At 51.4% G+C, this 13,056-nt stretch overlaps 1 protein-coding gene across 6 annotated transcripts in view; it reads left to right on the top strand.

Annotated features, from left to right (window-relative positions):
• LOC101937702 (inner centromere protein-like) overlaps nt 1–12,766 on the top strand; it is a 39,163-nt gene extending 26,397 nt beyond the window's left edge. For 4 of the 6 annotated variants that reach the window (XM_024110648.3, XM_065591852.1, XM_065591853.1 and 1 more), the window contains 6 exons: nt 368–463; nt 7,491–7,621; nt 7,833–7,920; nt 8,253–8,363; nt 11,256–11,415; nt 12,422–12,766. In XM_024110648.3, coding sequence (XP_023966416.2) covers nt 368–463; nt 7,491–7,621; nt 7,833–7,920; nt 8,253–8,363; nt 11,256–11,415; nt 12,422–12,636 — 801 coding nt within the window. In that variant the 3' untranslated portion in view covers nt 12,637–12,766. The remainder of the gene's footprint in view (nt 1–367; nt 464–7,490; nt 7,622–7,832; nt 7,921–8,252; nt 8,364–11,255; nt 11,416–12,421) is intronic. The other 2 variants (XR_010600437.1, XM_065591855.1) reach the window with 2 other exon arrangements.
• The last annotated feature ends 290 nt before the right edge of the window (nt 12,767–13,056 follow it).

Raw genomic sequence — 13,056 nt, 5'->3', positions numbered from 1 at the left:
GCTGGCTTTTCCGTGTTCTGATGAAGGTCACGTAGCAATATGGCATCCTGTAATTTGGATTCTGTGTAACTCTGTTTCATGTACTCTTTACAGTTATTCCTGGTGATGGTCTTCTCCTCCTGTGAACTCTGACTGGGGCTGAAGTTGCTGCACTGGGTGCCATCTGCCTTTAAAATATGTATACGCTTCACTGGGGCTTTGGACTTTCACTCTGCTCCAGAGAAAGGCATCTTCCCCCATGGGATGTGATGGGGGCCCCATACTCCTGAAGAGCGCCTGACTCTTCTTTCTATGGTAGATAAACATGTCAAGACTGTCCCGTGTGAGGCTCGGCAGGGTCCAGATCTGATGTGTGTGATTCTCTCAGGTGCGAGAAGAGAAGGTGGTAGAAGAAAAGATGAAGAAAAAAATAGTTAAGAAGACTGGTGAAGTGGAGACCCGAAAACAGAAAGTGCTGCAGATGGTAAGAGCAAGATTAGGTCCCATCTTTAAGGAGAAGAGTTCGCAGAGGAAAAACAGAATGATGGGAAATCTGCGCAGTGTGCTTCATATGGGGAAGAGGGCAGAACAATAACCAGTAAATAGCTGTGGGGGAACAGGCCAATGAGTATGTCAGAATAGATTTACCTCCAAACACACACACACAGAGAGACATGCACGCACACAGACTCTCTCTCTCTCTCTCTCCCTCCCCAACCCCCCAATATCCTACTCCTTTTGTGACTGAAGTACCTTATCACTTCTTTCCTTCCCAGTGAGGGTGGGGTAAGGTCACTCTCCAAGTATGTTCTAATACATCTCACCATTATGAGTTGCATAGCACCATAAATGTGCATGGTGTTTTTACTGACCTCTCCTTCATATACACTTTTCCATAGGGCTGAAATTTTCAGACGTAGGTATTAGTTCTTCTTCGAGTGCTTGCTCATATCCATTCCATTAGGTGTGCGCGCGCCGCGTGCACGATCGTCGGAGAATTTTCTACCCTAGCAACACCGGCGGGTCGGCTGTGGAGCCCCCTAGAGTGGCGCCTTCATGGCGCTGAATATATACCCCAGCCGACCCGGCGCCCCCTCAGTTCCTTCTTACCGCCCCTGATGGTCGTTGGAACTGTGGAGCGCGGCGTAGCTGTTCTCCACTCTCCCTAGCTTATTCAGTCATTCACAGTTATAGTTATAGTTCTAGTTGTTTATAGTTAAATAGTTTGTTTTTTCACTTGTTAATAGTTGTTATATAGTTCAAGGGGATTAAGGGGGTTGTCTCCCCTTTTTCCCCCGGCCGCGTGGCCGGGCTCATGCCCAAGGCTCCCGGCTTCAAGCAGTGCGCCTCCTGCGCTAAGCCTATGCCAACGAGTGACCCGCACGACTCGTGTCTGAAGTGCCTGGGAGAGTCCCATCAAACAGATAAGTGCAAGATCTGTAAGGCCTTCAGACCGAGGACCAAGAAGGAGCGGGACTTTCGGCTCCGGCAACTCCTTATGGAGGCGGCACTTAGCCCGGACGCTCCATCAGCGCGTCAGGCCCCGGCACCTTGGTGCTCAGTGCCCCGGCGGCACCGACCATTCCGACCACGCGAGTGGCGTCGGACAAGCCTCCACGGCACCGGACCTCGTCGGCACCGCAATCACAGCAAGTGCCTCGGCGCCGTTCATCATCCCCGGGACATAAAAAATCCCATAAGACGGGGACCTCTGTGCCGAAGACGCCGGCTCCCCCAGTGCCGGGGGTAGAGCCGCGTCCGCCTGTGGAGCACCGGAAGCAGGTGCCTCCAGCACCGTCGACTCCGGCTCCGAGGCCGTTGAGTCCGGTGCAGACAGGGTCACCACCGCGACCGGCGGTGATACAGTGCCTCCCGTCGACCCCAGAGACCTTCGCGACGGCGAGAGACTTGATCGCTCTCATGGAGCCGGCACCGCCCCAACCACCGGCACCGCCGGCACCGTTGACTCGTCCGGTCCAATCTAGGGGGAAACCTGCCTTGATGCGCCCTCCATCGCAGGGGCTGGAACCACGGCACCGGTCCGAGTCCCGAAGCAGGTCCCCACGCCGCTCGCAGTCCCGGCGCCGGATATCACCTCGGCACCGGTCGTACTCGCGGCCAAGATCATCGTCGCGGCACCGCTCTACGTCTCGGCACCGCTATGATCGTCGGCACCGATCAACATCGAGACGTAGTTCTCGGCACCGATACGATCGACGCTCGACGTCGAGAGGCCGCTCCCGGCACCGGGCCTACTCCAGGTCCTCGTCCAGGTCCAGATCCGACTCCCGGCACCGGCGAGGTCATCGGCACCAATCGCGATCTCGGCACCGATCGCCGGCACCGCGTAGAGATAGAACATCTCCGGACCGGCACCGTGCGGCACCGCATCCCACGGGATTCGTCTCGGCGCACTCGGCACCGCCATGGCCATCGAGATCTGTGTCTCGCTCCTCTGAGGACTTATCGAGATCGGCATACCCCCCTCAGGGGCAAGCCGAGGAGCAAGACATAGGCCATTGGCAGGAGGTAGCAGAGGACCCTGCTCATGGCCCATCTCACTGGTCGTTCTGGACCCCGTGGGCGTACCATCAGGCGCAAGGGGCTCCAGTAACTTCGACCTCTCGCTCGGGTCACTCCGATAGAAGGGCCCCAGAGTCCACCATCTCTCGGCCTCCGCCAGGGGGCATGGAGGCTTCCGTGTCCGCACCACCTGACGTCCTGGACCCAAGGGCAGGTGATGCTCCGGCCCAGGAGCAGGGAGACCAGGACCCTCCCTTGGATCCTTTACCACCGGAGGCATCTTCCTCTTCCTCTCCGGATGAGGCAGTGGCGGGCACGTCGTGCACAGGTCCACCCCCAATAGATCTTCGGGCTCACCAGGACCTCCTACGTAGGGTGGCCCGTAATATGGACCTGCAGGCGGAGGAGATAGTGGAGGTGCAGGACCCCATTGTAAATATCCTCGCGGCGGATGCCCCATCAAGAGTGGCGTTACCCCTGATCCGCACGATCCAGGCTAATGCAAATACGATATGGCAAACTCCTGCCTCCATCCCACCCACAGCGAGAGGGGTGGAAAGAAAGTACTTTGTCCCCTCCAAAGACTACGAGTACTTGTATACCCATCCCCAGCCGTGTTCACTGGTGGTGGCATCAGTGAATGCAAGGGAGCGCCACGGTCAACAGGCCGCGGCGCCCAAATCGAAGGAGGCTAAGCGCCTCGATTTGTTTGGCCGTAAAGTTTATTCAGCCGGAGGGCTGCAACTTAGAGCGGCTAACCAGCAGGCGCTCCTGAGCCGCTACAACTTTAACTCCTGGAACTCTATGGGGAAGTTCAAGGAATTGGTTCCCCAAGAGTCCAGGGAGGAGTTTGGGGCCTTGGTAGAGGAAGGTAAGAAGGTGGCTTGGACCTCCTTACAGGCCTCCTTGGACATAGCGGACTCGGCTGCGAGAACCCTGGCTTCAGGCATCGCTATGCGAAGGACCTCCTGGCTCCAAGTTTCGGGTTTGCCCCCGGAATTGCAACAAACCCTGCAGGATTTGCCCTTTGAAGGACAGGGGTTGTTCTCAGAGAAGACGGACTCTCGCCTGCAGAGTCTCAAGGACTCCAGGACAATCATGCGCTCCCTGGGGATGCATGTTGCGGGTCCTCAGCCCAGGCCATTTAGGCCTCAGCCTCAGCGCTTCTACCCTCCCCCCCCACCTCGTCAGAGACAGGACTCGGCCCGGAGGCGAGGGCGAGGTGGTAGACGAAGGTGGACCGGCCCTCAACCCGGTCAGAACCAAGGGCCACCAAGGCCACCCGCAGGGCCCAGGCAGAACTTTTGAAGCTGCGGTCGAGGACGGCGCCCCAGTCATCCCCCAGGATCCAGCCCCCTCCTTTCGGGATCGCCTCTCCCACTTCCACCGTGTTTGGTCCCTTATAACTTCGGACCGTTGGGTCCTTCGCACGGTGGAGAGGGGATACGCTATCCAGTTTTCTTCATTTCCTCCCTCCCACCCCCCTTCCCCGTCCCTCTTCAGGGACCCTTCTCACGAGCAACTTCTTATACAGGAAGTTTCCACGCTCCTTGCTATGGGGGCCATAGAGGAGGTTCCAGTAGAGTTAAAGGGCAGGGGATTTTATTCCCGTTACTTCCTCATCTCCAAGTCCAAAGGAGGTCTGCGACCCATCTTGGACTTGCGCGGACTCAACAAATTCGTAGTAAAGTTGAAGTTCCGCATGGTCTCTCTGGGGGCCATTATCCCTTCCCTCGATCCTGGAGACTGGTTCGCCGCCCTCGACATGAAAGACGCATACTTTCACATCGCAATTTACCCGCCTCACAGACGCTTCCTGCGATTCGTAGTAAGCAAAGTGCACTATCAATTTGCAGTCCTTCCCTTCGGCCTATCCTCGGCCCCAAGAGTGTTCACGAAATGTATGGCTGTCGTGGCAGCGTACCTCCGTCGGCAAGGGATACAGGTGTTCCCATACCTAGACGACTGGCTGGTATGCGGTCGCACCAAAGAGCAAGTTCGAGCTCACATCCACATAATAGTGCACACATTCAACGAGTTGGGCATCCTACTCAACAAGGACAAATCCACTCTAGAACCTACCCAGAGAATAGAATTCATCGGCGCAGTCCTAGACTCCAGACGTGCACAAGCCATCCTGCCAGACAACCGCTTTTGTACCATCACGGGCCTCATTCAAGGGCCTTCCCAACTACCACGGTGAGGTCGTGCCTCACCCTGCTGGGTCACATGGCTTCCTGCACGTACGTAACCAGGCATGCCAGACTTCGGCTTTGCCCACTCCAAACCTGGGTATCGTCGATATACCGCCCACATCGGGACAGCCTGAACATGGTGGTCACGGTCCCGAACTCGGTCCTGACCTCCCTCACCTGGTGGCTAGATCACAGTGTGGTTTGCGAGGGGATGCCATTTCACGCCCCACAACCCTCTCTGCACTTGGTCACAGACGCCTCATCTCTGGGTTGGGGCGCCCATCTCAACGAACACCATACCCAGGGCCTGTGGACTGCACCCCAGCTAGCCCTGCACATCAATGTTCGGGAACTGATGGCGGTGCGCCTGGCGTGCCAGGCATTTCTCAATCTCCTACGTGGCCGCTGTGTGTTAGTTCTCATCGACAACACCACGGCCATGTTTTACATCAACAAGCAAGGAGGAGCACGTTCGTCAATTCTATGCCAAGAGGCCATTCGCCTGTGGGACTTCTGCATCGCCCACTCAATCCATCTCACGGCATCGTTCCTCCCTGGAGTCCAGAACACTTTAGCGGACCGACTCAGCAGGTCTTTCCAGACGCACGAGTGGTCTATCCATCCGGACATCATACATTCAGTCTTCCAGAAGTGGGGGTTTCCCCAGATAGACCTGTTTGCATCTCGAGACAACAGGAAGTGCCACGTGTTCTGCTCCCTGCAAGGTCGAGCTCCGGGCTCCCTCTCGGATGCGTTTCTCCTTCCCTGGAAAGACCACCTGTTTTATGCCTTCCCTCCGTTTCCTCTGGTCCACAAGGTACTGCTCAAATTGCGCAGAGACCAGGCACAGGTAATTCTGGTCGCTCCAGCGTGGCCGAGACAACATTGGTACACCACACTGTTGGAACTCTCGGTTCAGACACCGATCCCGCTTCCATTATGTCCAGATCTCATCTCTCAGGACCACGGCCGGCTGCGTCACCCCGACCTGCAATCTCTTCACCTCACGGCGTGGCTGCTTCATGGTTCACCCAGGCAGAGCAACAATGCTCACTCTCGGTCCAACAGATTCTGTTGAGCAGTAGGAAGCCCTCAACACGAGCCACGTACTCGGCCAAGTGGAAGCGGTTCTCCTGTTGGTGCGAACAACGAGCCACGTCCCCGTTACAGGCACCTATTCCTCTCATATTGGAATATCTCCTCTCCCTAAAACAGCAAGAGTTGGCGATATCTTCAATTAGAGTTCACCTGGCCGCTATATCAGCCTTTCACCCAGGAGAACTCGCGTCCTTGGTATTCTCTAACCCGATGGTCGTTAGATTCCTCAAGGGCTTAGACCGGATGTACCCACAACAACGTCAGCCCGTTCCGACGTGGGACCTCAACCTGGTTCTCTCCAAGCTCACAGGTCCTCCATTCGAGCCACTGGCCACCTGTTCACTTTTGTACCTATCCTGGAAGACAGCCTTCCTCGTAGCCATCACCTCAGCAAGGCGCGTTTCTGAACTCAGGGCGCTTACATCCAAGCCCCCTTACACAGTTTTCCATAAGGATAAAGTGCAGCTTCGTCCACATCCTGCCTTTCTCCCTAAGGTGGTTTCTCCATTTCATATCAACCAGGATATATTTCTCCCGATCTTTCATCCTAAACCACATGCTACTCGCCAGGATCAATGTTTGCATTCTCTGGACGTACGCAGGGCCCTGGCTTTCTATATTGACCGCACAAGGCACTTTAGAAAGACGACGCAACTCTTCGTTGCAGTGGCCGACCGAATGAAAGGCTCACCGGTCTCCTCACAACGCCTATCCTCCTGGATTACGTCTTGCATCCGGACTTGCTATGACCTGGCAGGTGTCTCAGCACCGCACCTCACCGCTCACTCCACGAGGGCCCAAGCTTCCTCGACGGCTTTCCTGGCGCAAGTTCCGATCCAGGACATTTGTAGAGCGGCGGTTTGGTCATCAGTCCACATGTTTACAGCTCACTATGCACTAGTGCAGCAGTCCAGGGACGATGCTGCCTTCGGATCAGCGGTTTTGCACACAGCAATGTCCCACTCCGACCCCACCACCTAAGTTGGGCTTGGGAGTCACCTAATGGAATGGATATGAGCAAGCACTCGAAGAAGAAAAGACGGTTACTCACCGTTGTAACTGTTGTTCTTCGAGATGTGTTGCTCATATCCATTCCAAACCCGCCCCCCTTCCCCACTGTCGGAGTAGCCGGCAAGAAGGAACTGAGGGGGCGCCGGGTCGGCTGGGGTATATATTCAGCGCCATGAAGGCGCCACTCTAGGGGGCTCCACAGCCGACCCGCCGGTGTTGCTAGGGTAAAAAATTCTCCGACGATCGTGCACGCGGCGCGCGCACACCTAATGGAATGGATATGAGCAGCACATCTCGAAGAACAACAGTTACAACGGTGAGTAACCGTCTTTTTCCAAACACTCAGCCCTCCATTTCCTGTAAGGGACTAGGAAAGCTCAGGTGCATAATTCCATCCCAGACTTCCTAGCAATTCCATGACTAAATGAATTCTGGAGATGGGTAACTTTGTGCTGTCACCTATATCCAGGTGCAATAAGTGCTGGGGGTGGTGATGTCCCTCTTTATATAAACAGCAAATGTGGGGGGCAGGAGGAGGGGCTGCACAACTAAGGTCCAAGACTCTGGTGGTGGTGATGAGGATGGGTCAGAGTAGGTATCATTCAGGTTAGGAAAGGGCACTTGACCCATAACTCACCCACCCTCCCCATTTAGCATAGAAGTGGACTTGCTTTGCCTTCCCAGGAGGAGGATGAATGCAAGTTGCAGGAGCTCCTGCAGAAGAGGAGAGAGGATGAACAGCAGGACAAAGGGAGGAAGATTGCGGAGCTGAAGAAACGGGCAGAGCAGCAACAGGTGGAACAGGCAAAGGAGAGGTGAGAGCTGGCCTGTTTCCACACCCCTGAGAAGAGGGAAGGGGGCGGAGCGACAAGCATGGCAAAGCAGATCTTGTCAGTACTAGGAGAAGGGTGTGAGCGATGGGCTATAGTGGAGGGTTCTGGGTGCAGAAAGCAGGTATCTGAGCATCCTGGATGGGAAGTGACCTGGGTCCTTTGTGACTCACTTGGTTATGCTTTGATTTGCCAGGAGTCACAAACAGCAAGAGAAGGGGAAGGCCCTTCACCTGCAGATGGAGCTGGCAGTGGTTACAGAGGAGGAGGAAAACCAAAAGAAGGTGGGGAGTTGAGACTCTGTGTCATGCACTGGACTTTATTCTATTTGTCTTTGGCCTTGAGCATGCCTTTAGCTTTACCAGCTGCATTCTCCTAGTGAAGGGTAGCAGTGCGCCCTATAATCTCCAAATCAGCAAGAGGCTGAGTTGGAGTCTAACAAAGAATTGCTGCTGTTCCTCCACTGTGGAGAGAGTTTCTGTCCCCATCATTGGGTAGTGTCCCATCCTGCTGAGGGAGGGGATGAATGGGAGACTAGGGCCTCTCATATAGGACAAGTCAGATTCAATAGATGTGAAAACAGGGTGATCTGTTTATAACTTGGACTTGTTAACAGGAGGAACAGAGTCCAGAAGAGCAGGAACGGCAGCAACCACAGGAAAATAAAACCAAGCCACCAGAATCTGTTGCTATTGTTCCCAGTAAATGGCTGAATATAACAGTGGAGGTGAGTGAGCCAAGAGCCTGAGCAAAGACAGGGGTTCCAATGTCTACTGGGCTCTAAATTCCTGGGTCCGTGGAGGCCTTTCCTCTTTGTATGGGACATTCTCCTTCACAGAGGGCAGGGATGTCTCTTATCTGAGCAGCCATAAGAAACTTGGCTCAACACAGAAACAATGGAGAGAATTCTTTTGTTTGGAATGTAAAACAAGTGATAGGAAATGGCCACATGATGGCACTAGATCCTGAGGAATCCTGGGAGTTGGTGCTGTATTGTAGCCTCTCACTAGTGACATCAGGTAGCTGAGAAACTTCCATGCTTCTCAAGTTGCTTTAAACTCTCTAACTACCACCATTGGAGTTGAAACACCATTGTGTTTCTAGCCTAGATGTGTTTGGTGAATCAAACTGAAAAGCTAGACTTAAGGCATAATGGATCAGCTTTGCTTTTTCAAGCAGCCAGCTACTGCCTCTTCCATAACTTCTGGTTGTCTGATGCCTGATACCATCTGAAACTTGATTTGTCTTGTATTCTGTGACTGTATTTTATAGCTCACTGGAAAAATGAGGGACTCTTTATTGGGTTCACATAAGAAATGTCCTTGCAGCAGGTGGTGGGTCTCATTTTGACACACTGCCCCTCTTCAGCCATGCTGGAACAAAGCCCTTTTTTCTGCTCTCAGCAAACTCTCTCTATATAGTGAAATTGGCCTGCGTGACTGTCTCATGGGTTCTTACGCTTATTTCTAAAAATGACTAGGTGTTGCACTTACCTGTAGTCGGGAGTTGAATGTTAAAAACCTCATGTCTTCTTATGGCTTGTATTATGGCTAGGAATTTCTGTCAGAGTCCCACAGTACTAGGCTCTATACAAACAAGTAACACTCCCTGCTCCAGAGAGATTACAGTCCAGGGGTCGGATGGGACGTGACAAGTGGACAAATGGAGAGGGTGAGGGGAATGTAGTTACACAATGAACAGAGACTATCAGAAAAAATGCAAGTCTCTTCTTGGCACTTGCCTCTCCCGTGCCAGATGGAAACAATTTGTAGGCATCACAGCAAGTGAGACTTTAAGAAGGGATTCAAAGGTGGTTAAGTGGGTGGCTCTTCAAATGTTGACTTTTGTCCCCTATGCGTAGAATCTGACAACTAATGCAGGACGCTTACGTTCTCTTTGGGTGGGGAAGATGTGTAACACTGAGTCAGCAACTCCTTCCCTTGGTTTGAAAAAGGTCTGACTCCTGAAGCACTTTATGGTTGTATGAAGCCCCTTAGGTGTGTGTGCTTTTCAGAAGGTTTTGTTGCTGTAGAACAGGAGCACCAAGCAGGCTCTGATAAGTCGCTTCCTTGCCTCTGCTGCTGTACGGAGGGAGTGAGATGGAAGGAACAGGTCCTGTGACTGTCCATCTTCCCACCTCCTACCTAAGAACTATCAAACAGCTAATGGTGCTCAGTCCTGTACTGTGTACTGCATAGACAAGCATCAGTGGGTTTACAATCCGAGTAATTGTTGCTGCTGCTTTTAGTTGTACTTTCCAGCCATACTATTCCTGTTGCATGAAAGATGGTGCTGCTGAACACCTATAGGGTGAAAAAACAGGGCAACTTGCTGCTGTTCCAAGAATGATATTGTTGATGTTGATCTCTTGATTGTATACAGCTCATTTAAAAAAAAAAAGTTATCAGCAACACATGGCTTTAGATGAGTCTCTACACTTAGCTTGATTTTTTTTTTCAGGTTAATTATAGAATAGCAAATGTCTGACATCAAATGTGACTCAGATAAACTCAGTAAACTGTGTTGTATACAGCAGTCCTGTAGCTTAAAATGTTACGCTTCAGCACAGCCTGGTAGCTTACTAGGTGAGAGATCCACATTCAATTCTTAAATCCTCCCGCCACAAACTCTCTTAGTTGGCATGGGTTTGGAAGCACAGCCAAAGCAGCCTGCTCAGCCCCCACGGGGGGTGGGGGTGGGGAGGAGAAGAGAGAGTGCTTTTTTTACTACACAAGGATCTCCACTGGCACATGGAGTGACTTTCTGTGCTGTAACATGCAGTTTAAGACTAGAGCTAAGCTTGTAAGCCTTTTCTGAGTGGCTACAGAGGCTGCTCTCTGCAGTTACAGGGAAGCTGCACTTTCTGTAGGTCATTGCCCTATAGCAATGGCATTTACGTCTCAAACACTCTGCAGTGTGTGGTTACTATAGGACAGTGCCCTGCAGTATTGCTTTTGGAGCATGTGGATGCCAGTCTAGGTTAAGTTTATTTTAAAAAAAATAATAATAAAAGCTTTGACAAGAATCTAAGGAAGTTAGGCTCAGTTGAAAATCCCAGCCCAAATTATTTAACCAGTATATTTCTTCTGAATTATCATGTGGCTATTGTTGCCTTCCCATAAACAGACAGGCGTGATCTCTGGATCTGGTGTTTTGGAGTGGGATTGAAGATCAGGTATGAACGTGACATTGACTGCCAGAGTCACACCATTGCCACTTCCTGTCTTCCATGGCTCACCTTTGTTCCCTCCAGGGCAGAGTATCTATTTCATTCTCCTGCCCATGGAGACTCATGGCAGAACAGTAATGTGTGATTCAAACCTAGTGTTGTATGGATAGCAGCAATACTGTGTATATATTAATAAACTTGTTGCTGCTGACATTAGCTGTCCTACCACCTGCTGTTGGCACCAGTGATTCTTGGAGTACACAATGTAAATCTCCTGCTCCTAGATCCTTGGATATTTCTATCATAAATAAATAATAGACTAACCAAAATCAACAATGGGTTCTTTCTAGAAACTCAAGCTGTCTCATCAGCACCACTACATAGAAGTATTATTAAAAGGTAATTGATTATTTTTAAGGCTATATATCTAACTTTTCTATTTGGTTTCAGAAATCTCCTGTCTCTGACTCCTATCAGGGGCCCCCTTTAGGATCAAAAGAACACAGATTCCCCAAGGTAAATCCAAATAACTATGGGCTGGATCTGAACAGTGATGACTCCACAGATGATGAAAGCCAGCCCCGCAAGCCCATCCCTGTCTGGGCCACTGGTACGTGCAGATCTTGTTATACCCACTGAAACTTCATCTATGAGAATTTGGAAGACCCCAGATTTCTCAGGGAGGCTTAGAAGTAGAGGAAGCCACAATTTAGGCCAGAAATGCACGAGACTTCAGCTTATTGCAGTTCCATATGGTACTAGCTTTGAGTGGTAATCTGAGCAGGAGCTGCATTCTTGCAGGTGCTATTGTTCGGATGTTAATTTGGAATCCCTTGTGCCCATCCCTGGAGTTGAAGTGCTTTTGCACTGTCTGAAAACCGAAGGCTAGGGAGTTCACCAGTGCCTGGCAATCCTTTCTTTCAGTGATGGGTTTTCCACAGTACTTGGGATACCTGGAATGTGAAAGATGCCTTGGAAACCAATTATATTCTCTGCATGAGGGGGAATGTAAGGTTCTGTATGAAGCCAGGCAAAACCCTACCTTGATCCAGTACTGAGAATTCAGTATCTGCCATGTCCACCCCAAATCTCTTCCAGGACTGGCTCTGTGGGCAGGGCGAGAGAGCCTGGAGGGTTGCTTTTAGATCTTGACTTTCATGCACTGATTTGCAGTAATCATGGTACCAAGGGAGTGAGGTTTAACAGGAGCACTGAGATGCTACCAAGGGCTGGTCTACACTAGGGACGGGGATCGATCTAAGATACGCAACTTCAGCTACATGAATAGCGTAGCTGAAGTCGAAGTATCTTAGATTGGTTTTAGAGTAGCAGCCATGTTAGTCTGTATCCGCAAAAAGATACAGATCTTAGATCGATTTACCTGGGGTCCACACGGCGCAGGATCGACTGCCACGGCTCCCCCGTCGACTCCGCTACCACCGCTCACTCCGGTGGAGTTCCGGAGTCGATGGGGAGCGCATTCGGGGATCAATATATCGCGTCTTAACGAGACGCAATATATCGATCCCCGATAAATCGATCGCTACCCGCCGATACGGCGGGTAGTCTGGACGTACCCTTAGACTGCTCATGTAACATGGTGGTTATTTTCGCAGGGGCTCCACTTAATCAAGCGGTTACATACCAATACTACAACCCTCCAAATATCGAGACACTCTTTGGGCTGATCATAAGTCCTAAACTGGAGGACATTTTCTACAAGAACAAGCCGCGATATTTCAAACGCACCAGTTCTGCTGTCTGGCACTCACCACCCCTTCCCGGTACCAAGTCTACACTGGGCCTGCCCTACAACCTGAAAAAGTACTGAGGAAGGAGAATGTCCCTCTTCTGTCCACCTGCCGTTTCAATGTTGTCCTGGTTTTTGTGTAAAGGAAAAAAAAAACTTTTCTAAGGTCTGTTTTTTTTAATATTTGCATAGAATAAAAGCTTTAAAATAATCAAGGCCACCTTCCTTCCTGTCTGGGGTGGGTTTTTGTTGACACTTCGAGATGTGCTGTGGGGAAGAGCAGAGGCTTACTAAACTACAGCACTGCCCTCTCAGTGTCACTTTACTTCCTTCTATGCCCTCTCCCTTATGTGTACACATGGTGTTGTGTGGCACTTGAGAACCCCTGTCTGATTGTATGTCTCTAAGATGGCAGTGCAGATGTTCTGAATGGACAACTGACAGCATTACGTAGCTTATCTTTTTGGGGTAAGCTAAATGCCCAAATAAAAGAGCTGCATG

The sequence above is a fragment of the Chrysemys picta genome, chromosome 4 (assembly GCF_011386835.1).
Source record: "Chrysemys picta bellii isolate R12L10 chromosome 4, ASM1138683v2, whole genome shotgun sequence".
Taxonomy (NCBI): Eukaryota; Metazoa; Chordata; order Testudines; family Emydidae; genus Chrysemys; species Chrysemys picta.
Note: the sequence above shows the minus strand (reverse complement) of the source record. Positions and strands in the feature narration are given on the sequence as shown.